The 12,888-nt window shown below is 39.1% G+C and overlaps 1 protein-coding gene across 2 annotated transcripts in view; it reads left to right on the top strand.

The window, feature by feature from the left end:
* Nucleotides 1-12,888, top strand: part of snx17 (sorting nexin 17) — a 50,828-nt gene that overhangs the window by 24,513 nt on the left and 13,427 nt on the right. For both annotated transcript variants that reach the window (XM_088936181.1, XM_088936189.1), the window contains exons 3-6: nt 2,282-2,399; nt 4,594-4,658; nt 8,339-8,449; nt 10,243-10,333. In XM_088936181.1, coding sequence (XP_088792307.1) covers nt 2,282-2,399; nt 4,594-4,658; nt 8,339-8,449; nt 10,243-10,333 — 385 coding nt within the window. The remainder of the gene's footprint in view (nt 1-2,281; nt 2,400-4,593; nt 4,659-8,338; nt 8,450-10,242; nt 10,334-12,888) is intronic.

The raw sequence follows: 12,888 nt of genomic DNA, 5'->3' as shown, positions 1-12,888 counted from the left end.
GTTTTTCAGCCTTGCCATGCATCATGTATCAGTATCATCATGGATTATCTCTGTTGACGTGGTGCAGACGATCTGTCTTTTGGGTACAGTTCAGGTCAGCAGTTTGTTACAGAACAGAAATCTCTAACTTCTTTGGCTAGTTAACCAAACAAGCCTGGAACAGCAGGGTTCTTACCTTCAGGAGAAAGATTCTGATCTACCAGGTGTGTCCCATTTACACCCTAGTGTATGGCACTCCGATATGGACAACATAAAGTAATCTAGAGAAGAAACAAAACTTCTTCCATTGATGCTCTCTGAGGATAATGTGGCAGGATGAGGTCCTCAGCCAGGCAAACGTCTCAAGCATCCTCACCCCCGCATGTAGGGTGTGATGTGCTTCTGGGAACCAAAATCAGTGGCCTAACTTCCTACTTTAACTCAGTCATGCAAAAATATGTTGTGGTTACAAATCAGATAGATAGATACTTTATTGATCCCGTGAGGGAAATTGCAGAATTGCTGCTGTGCGTCGGGTATTGTTGTGGATGAAGGTCGTATCAACATGACATGGAGCTTAGCAATGACCATGCTTGAGCGAGACCTGTTCCAAGTGTTAAGAAGGGAATAAAAATTGTCAGTCTTAGTTTCTGATGCACTGTGCCTTGGATGGTTTCATTTAATTGAAATTGATACTGAACTGCAATTGTATATCATGTCACAGATACAGATCATTCTAGACACAAATCATGGCCACATTTAGTTAATTCAGCACCCTGTTTGGACTGTTGTCATTATCCCACATGATAGCTTTTGTTTGTATACCTTATTTCAGTGCTTTCCAAGGCATATTTACTGCATAAAAGCCTTATATGAGAGCTACAATCTTTTCAATCATGTTGAACTATCTGAAGATTACCTTTGAATAAACGTAAACAAATAATTCTTTATAAATACAAAACATTATGTATAATTACATAGATAATTCTCCCTTTGCTGGCATTTTTTTCTGCAGAAGAATTGAAGAGGTCATAGAGTCTTAATGCAATCATGAGACTTAAATTGTGCAGTACTGGTTTGCAAGAATACAGCAATTCATAATTATGGGACTTCTATATTAATTCTGGGAAATAAATCTGTATGGCCTTTTGGGCCTAGTTGAAATCCTTCAGGGGACAAAGAAATGCCTAAAAACCAAATGGTGGGCGTGTGAAAAACATTTGGGCTACAGGGGCCCAAATGACAGAATGAATTTGGTTGTCTTACATCCGTCGAGTTTATTTTGTTACTGGTTTATCCAATACATGGTCCCAACGGAACCGGAGCCCATCTCAGCAAGCAAAGAGTGTAAGGCAGGATACACCCTTGATGGGACACCAGTCCAATGCAAGGCAGATGCACACACACTCACACCAAGGCCAGTTTTTTCCAGAAGGCAATAACCTACCAGTATTTTTTTGGACTGTGGGGGGAAGCCAGAGCCCCCAAAAGAAACCTACGCAAACACAGTGCTGGCCACTGCACCACCGTGCCTTTTATCATTAGTAGAGCCGTTCTGCGTCATGAAATGAGTCAAGGTTAAGCCCTGTTAAATAATGACTTGGCCATGACAAGGGCCACCTGTCCATTTCTGCCTGAAGTCAATTGTCTTTTTTTTTTTTAATTGAAAGCTGGTTCAAGATGGTTGAATGCAAGGTAGGGCAGTGCGGCACTGAGATACATTGACATCAGCATTCTGAAGAGGCGGATAGTAGACATTTCTGACCTGACAATTGAGCCAAGTGTCACGAACAGCACAGTTTTAGGTCAGTTGCTGCATTGGCCAAGCCATCAACAATTTCCCCCAGCCCATTTTACAGACAGCATTTTGTTCACCACTGTGTTCAGCTGGTGTGGGATCATATAGGGAAACACTTGCCTCAGCTTGCTCATCCACCAACTCGTTTACAGATATGAGTTGCTGTAATGGAATGCAGGCACTGAATCATCATTTTCAGACAGCAGTTGATTCTAGAATTGGCCAGACTATGTGTACTGTAATATTGTATTTGTATGTACTGTTATAGTATGTAAAGTAATATTGATTACTGTACATACTGTAGTCAATACTGTAATTATGTCCACTGCTTTAGGTCTATGAAATCACTCTTGAGTGGTGTCTAGAACTCTTTGTTTCCATGAATGCAGAGCTGCTGTCCAGCCTTTATTTCCATATACAGTGTGTAAGTGCTTTATGTCTGAAAGAGTTGAATATGGAAACAGTGGCTAACTAAAATTGTCTATTTACCTTATTTTTTTTCAGTTACGAAAAGAGTATGGGAACAACGTCATCCCTGCTTTCCCGCCCAAAAAAATTTTCACACTTACACCAGCTGAAGTTGAACAACGAAGGGAGCAGTTGGAGAAATACATGCAGGCTGGTGAGTCATGAGTGATGAGAATACCTTTCGTCGGCATACATGAAATGGCGGCTGGGGCGCAAGGTTTAATTTTGTTTTAAAAAAAACCAAAGAACACCTGAAAAGTACAGTAAGGTCTCAGTATTTGCGAGGGTATGGTGCAGAGCTTTTTAAACCCCTCACGAAAGTTGCCATTTGAAAATAGCCCTGAGGCTTATAATACCCCTATATTTGAACACCCCGTAAGTCTTTAGCTGAATAAGAGTGCAAATGCCATAAAAAGTATGAAACTATCCAAGTAAATGTAATTTCACATTTCTCATAATTATATTGAATTTATAAAGAAAACATTTATCTCAAACTTAACCTGAATCCACAACACCAAAGTGGTGGCGGTGGTGATGATGATGATGATTAATGTACAATACTAAGAAGTGGTGAAATACAAGCACTTGCTGATGGTCCTGTTTCTCCGGACACAGTGGTGATCATTGGGATCTAAGTCGAATGAAGCAGACTGCAGAGACGAGGCTAGTGGCAAAACTGCAGGGAAGGGCACAGGCTGCGGTGTATCTGCAGGCTGTCACAGCAACAAAGTGGGCGGCTCTCTCTCAAAGAACATCATGATTCGCAGCTGCTTTGTTTTCTATTGTAGTTCCTTATGCATATCGTGGTACGGAGCAAAGCCTGGTCGATTTGCCAAGCAATCTTGAGACTCCGGTCCAATTCACAAGGATGGTATTGTGCATTTTTCCGTCAGTAGTTTTAAATATCGCAACACTTCTGTAAACTTGGAAATACTAGCTTGCTGTATTTTGTAGTAGAAAGACCACTCTGTCATAGATAAAGCCAAAACTGCTTGAAACCAGACGGAACGAGAACTAAAGTTGTTGGCACAGCAGATATGATGAAGTAAGAGCACTGAGTATTGAGAATTTTAATCTAATTATACAGCTAATGCTTATTTATAATCCAGCTCATTTAACATGTTAGCTGCCAGTATAGTACAACAAGTCTCATTCATTTAATTCCTTGTTGCTTTGAGATGAAGACATTTATCTGCTGCAGTGATTCTGTATGAGAATTGTCAGAAAGAAACTTGAGGCATTCTTTGTTTCTTTAGTTGCCTTCTTACAATTTGAGAGAGGGAGTGCAGCACATTCAGTAGCAACACTGGTTTCTTTTAGCGGGTTCAGTGATGTATAGGTAAACTATTCTCTCATTGGAGGCTGTGCATCTTTTGAATCCAATGTTGGTGGCCACAGCACCGCAGTGTTGAACTGTGATCTTATGTGCTTGGCTCTGTGTGAGATGTAGGGTGGAAGAGTTACAAGTGCTGCTTTTTGTCACAATCTCTAGACTTCATCCTGAATGTTTTAAGTGTTTTACCCTCCAGTCATTTACCTAGGAAGACTGGCTTACATTTTGAGTTAGTCATAGCATGAACCCATTTGTTTTACTTCAGCTTACTCCAATGAAAATCTTTAATCTAAAGATATTCAGCATTTTATATATATATATGGTAGTTAAGGTTTTGACAAAATTAAAGTTATCTAGTTGGAGGAATGGTATAAAAAAGAGTTGGAAGGTATTTTCTTATATCCAGACTACCAGCAGTCCAGGACTCCCTTTTCTAAGTTAACATTTGGACCAGTTTCTAATGTAATTACTGTCAGTGAAACTACGGCAACATCTATAAATCTCAATGATAACCACATATTAATGTTAGGACCTTTAACCAAATTTCACATTTAACTTTCTTGATATTTATATGTTTACCTGATATACACTTCTGTGTAAAATCAATGGTGTATAGTTTTTTTGTATCACTGTTTTTAAAAGCCATACATAAGTGATATTTAGTGATCATAAAATACATGTACTGTATATTCTATTTTTAACAAATATGAATTGGCTCTAATAGTATTGTACTCTTCCACATGATTTTAAATTACAATGTACATGTGATGATAAATTTGTAGTAAAATGTCTTACCATAGAAGGATACACTCCCTGCCAGTTTAGGGAGAGATTATAGAAATGGTTCATTTTTCTAAAATCATGTGTTTTTGAGATTTTATTCTTTTTTTTTAGTTCTGTCCTGTCAAGTTTTGTTTGTGATTTCACAGAAGAAGAGAAGGAGAGACAAGGTGAAAGACTGTGCTGGCCTTTTGTTTGCACTTTCATGTTAATATCTCTGTTCGTGTCCCTTTAGTGCGACAGGACCCAGGGCTTGGAACCAGTGAAACATTCAACAGCTTCCTGAGAAAAGCACAGCAGGTAAGTCTGTTACTCACTTCTTATCAATGTTGCTGATGCAGAGATAAAACTTGTTTTAGAGGTTTTTTTTTGTTAGTCACTGCTGGCTTTGGTCAGGGTTGCCTGTTCAAACAGGCATTCAGAAAAGGTATGGTCTGTTTCAGAACTTTGCGATGGCTTGTTTTCTGCAGGGCTTTGACAGTCCTGCCCGTCTGTGTAACTGTCCATCCAGTGGTTGGTTGATTCAAAATAATGAAAAGATTTAGGATTATCTGTTGAGATAAAACTGTGAGTTATTTTTTACCTCTTAAAAAGCATTAATATAGCCTAGCATATAAAATATAAAATGTCGCGCTTTTTATCTACCAAAGGAGTTTACATCGGTAGTTCTCACAGCGGCGTATGATCTGCCACAGGCAAATATCCCAAAGGCATTGGACGAATTACGTGGACAACTAAACAGACATGAGAACCCGCACCCCAAGGGCGCATTTATTATAGTGGGTGATTTCAACCAACTGCAATTTCCCTCACGGGATCAATAAAGTATCCATCAGTGGTGCGAACTTGAAGAAAAACAATGCCTAACTTACATCAGCATATTAACTGCCTGATGTGCGAAAAAAACACGCTGGATAATGTTTTTACTTCCCTTCAGGATGGTTTCAAAGCCCTTCCCTGACCTTTTGGCAGATCTGATCATATTTCTATTCTGTTACTTCCCGCCTACAAGCAGAAGCTAAAACAGGAGAGGCCCGCGATAAAAGCTATTCAGTGTTGGTCGGATGAATCGGATTCTGTATTACGTCACTGTTTTGCCACCACTGACTGGCAGATCTTCCGTGAAGCTGCCGAAAATAATATTAATCTTTATGCGGATTATGTTACCGGCTACATCAATTAATGTATTAAAAACGTGGTCCCAAGGTCCCCAAATCAATGGGTAGATGGCGAAATACGCACTAAGCTCAAAGCTAGGACAGCTGCTTTTAACTCTGGCAACATGGATAGGTATAAAAAAATCCAGATATGACTTTAGAAAAGCTATCAAAATAGCTAAATATAACTATAGAGTGACGGCTGCAACACCTGGAATATGTGGAATGGGATACGCACTGTTACAGACTATAAAGCACAACTCGGCTATATCACACAACAGTCTGCCTTTCTTCCTGATGAGCTAAATTGATTGTATCTAGAGCGGATCTGTGTAAAGTTTTTAAAAAGACTAATTCACACAAGGCTTCTGGCCCTGATGCTATCTTTGGCCGTGTTCTGAAGGCATGTGCAGGCCAGTTGGCAGATGTCTTCATGGATATATTTAATCTTTCTCTTGCTCAGTCCACAGTTCCCTCCAACTTTAAGAAAACCACCATTGTTCCTAAGAAACCTAGAATTAGTTGCTTGAATGACTACCACCCTGTTGCACTCACATCAGTCATTATGAAGTGCTTTGAGTGGTTGGTCAAAGTACTCATCATTTCCTCACTGCCTGACACCCTGGACCCACTGCAATTTGCATATGGCCAGAACAGGTCAACAGAAGATGCTATCACCACTGCCCTCTCACACCTGGATAAGAAAGGAACATATGTGAGAATGCTGTTTGTTGATTACAGCTCAACATTAAACACCATAGTGCTCTCAAAGCTTGTCATCAAGCTCCAGGACCGGGGACTGAACACCTCCCTCTGTAATTGGATCCTGGACTTCCTGACGGGAGGTCCGTGGGTGGTGAGGGTGGGCACCAACATATCCTCTACCCTGACTCTAAACACTGGAGTCCCCCAAGTTTGTGTGCTCTCCTATACTCCTTATTTACCCATGATTTTGTTGCCAGGCATAACTCAAATTCCATCATTAAGTTTATGGATGATACAACAGTTATCAGCTTGATCACAGATGGTGATGAGCCTGCGAACAGGGAAGAGGTTGAAACCTGGCAGTATGGTGCCAGGAAAACATCCTCTCTTTGAAGATCAGGAAGACTAAGGAGATGATTGTGGATTATAGGAAACATCAGAGAGAAGACCACACACCTATTAACATCAACAGGAATGTAGTGGAGAGGGTCAGTAGCTTTAAGTTTTTGGGAGTTAACATCACAGAGGTCTTAGCCTGATCTCACCACACCAACATCGTGGTTAACATAGCATGGCAGCACCTATTCTTCGGCATGTCGTCGTATATCCTGGCTAACTTCTACAGGTGGACTATTGAGAGCATCCTGACTGGCTGCATCACTGCCTAGTGTGGGAGCTGCTCTGTCCTGGAGCACAAAGTACTGCAGAGGGTGGTGAAGTCGACACAGCTCATTACTGGCTGTGAACTTCTTAACATCCAGGATATCTACTCAGCTAGATGTCTTAAGAAGGCCAGGTCTATTCTCAAGGATCCCAGTCATCCTACTCATAAACGGTTTTCTCTCTTTCCGTCTGGCAAGCAGTATCGAAGCAATCAAAGACCAACAGATTATGGAATAGCTTCTACTTCCAGGCAAGAGGACTGCTAAGCCAAGTTGCAGTCACTATCAGCAAATCACCATACGGTCACTGATAAATGGTCAGGGTCTCACGGACATGTAGTATTTTCATTGTATTTGGCATATGGTCTATTGCACTTTTTGGACATAATACGTTGTATACACCTTGCACATATAGCAGTTCTATCCATGTTGAAGTTTATTTTATTCTGTTATTTTATTCAATCCTTATTGCGTTATTTATTTTGGAATTTTATATTGTAACTTTTAACTCGTGTCATTTTTATTCTATTCCTCCGGTGAGCTTGCAGAAAACAATTTCATTTCCGGCAATTACTGTTTACGCTGTATTGATGTGCATTTGATGAATGAACTTTGAACTTGAAAGTGGTACCTTCCAAACACATTGAATAGTGTTATATTTCTGTTATAAAATTAAGGGCTAAGGGTGAACTCTGCAGCTGGGTCAATGTTTTGGTGTTTTACACTTAGCTCATTTCTTGCTGTTTTGTGTTCTGCCTCCTCTCTTTTTGAAAACTAAAAACTGTTTTTTAAGGTTTGCTGATTTTCCTCAGTGTTTTGATGCGATGTTCTTTTGAGTTTCAGTGCCCATTAAAAGTTTATAGACTTTTTGGGCAGTACAGCTTTGATTCTCTTCTTGTAGAATACATAAAAGGGTTGCTTGCTTATTTTATATACAGTTTATGGGTTAAAGTCAAGTTACAGATTTTTTTTTTTTGTCGTACAGAGCTTCTTAAAAGCATTTAAAGGTCCCCAAACCCCTCTAGTTCAGTGGTTCATGGAAATGGTGATATGGATCCCAGATCATGAGTTTCATTGCTGTTGAATAGGACTTCTGGTCTGGAACATAAAAGTTAATAAATTGTAAACCCAGAAGCTAATGGCATGAAGCTTCTCCCTCCTGCCAAAGAAAATTATATCATTAAAGGGGGGGGGGTTGCAATTTTGTGAATGGTTAATCTTCCAGGCATATATTGGTGTTTACATGCAGTTAAGCCAAATCTGAAGAGGTCTGCGACACTGTTTAACTTTATTCCATTTTTTTAAAACTCTGTTCTCTAGTTTCCTGGTCTGCACTCACAGAGGGTAAGAGCATATGAGCCTTTTGAGTGCACAAAAAGAGGAAGTTCCTTAGCCTTAGCCTCTCTGCTGCATTCATCTGCAGTGCTGACTTCTGCCTTTGTGTCTCATCCCTCAGGAAACCCAGCAGATCCCCACTGAGGAGGTTCACCTAGAAGTGTACCTCTCCAATGGGCAGAAGGTCAAAGTCAGCATACTGACATCAGATCAGACAGAGGATGTCCTAGAGGTAACTTTTATCTGCAGCACAACCTTAGTAAATACAGGGAAGTTTTGTCTGGAGTCTGCAGTATATGAAGTCATAAAAAAACATCTTAATCTCCACCTTAATATTTAATTATTTAAAGTATGTGTTCCATACTGTTTGCAATAAATTACTGCAATGTCTGTAATGGATCATGTCTTGAAGGAGCTGAGCACGTCTTTTGTTCCAGAAAACATTATCCGAATCTGATCCATTCAAGATGTTGGGTATTAAAAATGATTTTGATATTGAAATAAGAATAATCCCTTTGTTGCATGGTTCAGTGCTAAAATTGTTTTATTGGAAATAGAACTCTCAGGCCTGTAGTGTAAGATGCTTCTTTATTAGACTAATGATTTTGTAGTGTTTGAGCCCTATGGGAATATACTAACTAGCGTTGGGAACAGCTGCAGCGGATTAGTCCTAGGAGCAAGAGAGGAAGAGGAGGAGAAGGAGATGGAGAGGAGTGTTTGCTGGGCTCCAGCTGGATTTCAGGATTGGAGTTGTGATTCGCAGCACGTCTGCCTCTGCTCACAGCCGTCATCTCTAATTTCTGCACTCAACACTTTGAGCATCTGTTCACAGCTGTGTACTTAGAACAGGCTGTGGAAATTGGGGGGGGAGCAGCTGGGGGGTGAAAGGTTTTTAATCTTGGCTTTACGCTGCCTAGCTGGGGAACAGGAGAATAGATGAAAATCTGTTACTAGCTTGTTACTTATACTTTCTTTTGGCAAAACGTCTGAGTGATGGTAGATGGTGGAGTGTGAATTGTGTTTCAGTCAACCTTGCTGAAATACTTAATGCAAAAACATGAACCTATATGTTTTTATATTAAAAATTAAGCTACATTTTAATTTACGATATCATACAATCATCCAGTGTGAGTGTCTAAATTTTTAATGTACAGTAGCAAGTCTCATTCAGAACAAATAATCTGTTTAAGTCATTTCATGAATGGTTGTTTTCAAGGTATGGCTGTTTTGTTATTGAAAAATCAAGGCTTTAAATCTTAGTTCTGGGCCTTGATCAGATTTTTTCTGTATAGACAGAAGAATAACTGAAACAAAAACAAATATTTTCTTTATTAAACTTTATATTACCATAAGTAAACATTTTAGTAATCTAAAGTTGATTAAATTCATATAGAATCCCAGTTTCAGCCTTGGGGACCTGATCTTCAGACCACAGATGTCTTTTGTGTTGGCCTGTGTGAATACTGTATGTCACTTCTGCACTGACTGAAAATAATAAGAAGGAAGCAGGAACATAGTCCTATCGTCCTTTGCATCACTTCCTTACTTGCAGTGTATAAACATGAATGCAAATACGAAAAGCTAGTGGGTTTCTTCCTACAGTCCAAAAATATACTGGTAGATGAATTGGCTTCTGGGAAAATTGGCCCTGGTGTGAATGGTCTGTGTGTGTCCTGTAATGGACTGTTCCTGTCCAGGGTGTACCATGACTTCTGCCTGTTGCTTGCTGGGATAGGCTCCTGCCCCCGAGACCCTGAATTGGAAGAAGCAGTTAGAAAACGAGTGGATGGATTTTTATCATCCAAAAGTGAAAGTCTTCTGTATCCACTATAATCTGGACCTACAATAGATTATATATCTACATGTAAAAGGTCAGCATGTTGCACAGATTGCATTCCAGCAATATAGAACTGCACATTTTAGTGTCCTGCCTCTATCATGAAACTAGTTAATTATTTTAGTTTATAGGGAATAACATGGTAATCTAAAGCTCTTAATAATTGATTTTCCACATGTATTTTGCAGGCTGTAGCATCAAAGTTAGATCTTCCCGATGACCTAGTTGGGTATTTCAGCCTTTTTCTTATCCGAGAGGGGAAGGATGGCGGTTGTACATGTGAGTACATTTCAAAATTTTCCATTTTATTGTAACATTTCAATCTGAACCACATAAGTGAGATGTGCATTTGAAAACTCGCTGGTGATCTTGGCTGATTGCATTGAATTTTCTTTTATCAGTTATCCATTTTTTCTCCCCCATTAACGTTCCCAAATTCTCTTCTTAACCTGTTCCAGTAGAGACCAGGAGGCATCAGCTAAGTCTAAACATATCAATGTATAACCTTGTTCCTACATTTTCTGGGATACTTGGGCGAAGTATTGCGTAATAATTGAAATTGTCAATGATACTGGGTCTTCAGTCATTCTAACTGGTATTGTGATTTAAGTGTAGTTTTAGAATTTGATATTCAGGGCTGCAAAACAGTGATACATTTAATCTTTTAGTTTAGTTCCAGCTAGAGTAAATTGCTGTTTTCAGATTAAGAACAAATTGCTCAACAGTGCAGTTAAATAATTTTGTAAGTATGAATCAGTTATTCAATAGTAATTGGCTTAAATTTGCTGCTACAATTGTTCATCTTATTCTGCTGCTTTTTTTCTTAAGCCATTTGTAAGAGCTGACCCAAACATTCGATTTTTTTGATGCATTTTACTTCAACCTTTTTTTTATAATTAAATTGAAATAACTGATGTTGTGTACCTTACACAGGATGAATTTAATAGGCTTATGATATTTGAGCATACTTTTTAGGAAAGGAAAACAAAACATTAGCATTATTTTATATATGTAGCATACAGAATATTAAGTAATAAAGCAGCACTAAACATAACATGGTGTAATAGATTTTAATCCTTTACATGATATTATTTTTTTAAAGCGGTTTCACATTAAATTATATCATTAGAAATGGAACACATAAAACACTATAGTGGAACAGCACAGTTAAACTATCACATGCTCATTTAAGTTGGCAGGCATTTGCAGAAATGGTGAAATGCCTGTGTGGTCTATAACCTGCTATGCCAGTTGCTGCACGAACACCTGATTAATACAATGAACTGTTTATATATAATCCCTGAAAACTAAAAAAAAATCGAAAGCTTTGAACCATTAAACACCACCTTTTGGAATTTGAGATATGCAACTTGATGTTTAAGGAGCATTTGGTGTTTTATTGTGTAAATGGCTACTGGTCTTGTAAGAAGTTCTAAAAAAACTAACAATCTAGAAATTAAACGAAATAGAACTTTTATGGAATAAAAAGTAAAAATTTTTGACTTTTTTGCTTGCATAACAGACTGAGATTCCTACCTGTGATTATTGCTGCTTTCTCTAAAATAATTAGCTGGAGATGTCAAGCAATGGGAATTGGTGAATAAACAAACTCCTGCTTCTGCTAAAATATCTTTATGCCATGAACCAAGGCATTAAGTCATACTGGAGGCATGAGCATAGCACTGAGGGAATATAACCTTTTTTTTATTCTACCATGAGCAATAGACTGACGTCTGCCTTGATACAGTATGTAATATGTTTTAGAACTTGAATTGCCAGGCAATGCAGGCTTATTATAATATTTTTCTGGTGAACCTCATTACCTTGTTTGTAACAGCATGATTAATGATTAATTGTGTATTGCTACGTAATTAGAATAGAAATTGCCTAAAGTTACATAGCAGTAATGGCAATTTATTGCAAAGAAGGTGCAGAGAAAGTGTCAGCATACAGAGCTCAGGTAGATTTGATTTTTCCACAAAGAGTATGGTGACAGGCAAGCAGTGGGATAATACTTTAAGTAACACCTTTGTGAATTTAAGGGCTTGACTGTAAATAATTGGTACCATCAGGATTTAATTTATACTGAATTAGGTAAATGTGAAAGACACCATGATGAACTGGAGTCGGGCAAAGAGATCACACTGTAGGCCACTTTTATTTACTGATTCACACCAGGGCCGTTTTTTACAGAAGCCACTAAACCCACCAGTATATCTTTGGGCTGTGGGAGGAAGCCAGAGCAACCAGAGGAAACCCATGAGAAACTGGGGAGAACATACAAACTCCACACAGACCGCACCCCAGGCATCAAACCCAGGGACCAAGCCCTGTGTGGCAGCCATGATAACAACTGCGGCACCGTGCTACCCTCCACACACATGTTACTAGTAAATCCTTTTCTAAGTCTGTCCTTTCTTCAGGTCCCTGTTGCTTGCGTGGTTGTCCTCAGACCACATGAGGAGTTAATGAGTCGTCTGCCCAGTGAATGCAGACAGTTTGGCAGCCGTCGTTGGTTGAGTCCGCAGCAGGCGTGTCGGAGTTGAGAGAATCAGTCCAAGTGGGGTCCCACAAGCCTGAAAGACTCCTTTTTCCAGCTGGCTCAGCCAACTTTTTCTGAGAGTCTTGCCAGACACTGTCAGCCATGACTTCAAACCAGTCCTTCTGTAGTAAACATACGCTTAAAGAACCCCTTAGATGAATGACGCTTGTGTTTTTTAAAAATTAAAATAGCCATTTATATCTCACAATATGAGGCCAAAGTAATGTTATCTGTTAGAAACAGCCCTTTAATCTTTTATATCAAATAATACATCTTTTAAAACAAAGTTTAA

The sequence above is a fragment of the Atractosteus spatula genome, chromosome 2 (genome assembly GCF_055471065.1).
Source record: "Atractosteus spatula isolate fAtrSpa1 chromosome 2, fAtrSpa1.hap1, whole genome shotgun sequence".
Classification (NCBI taxonomy): Eukaryota; Metazoa; Chordata; class Actinopteri; order Semionotiformes; family Lepisosteidae; genus Atractosteus; species Atractosteus spatula.
The sequence above is the reverse complement of the archived record's forward strand: the minus strand, read 5'-3'. Positions and strand labels throughout refer to the sequence as shown.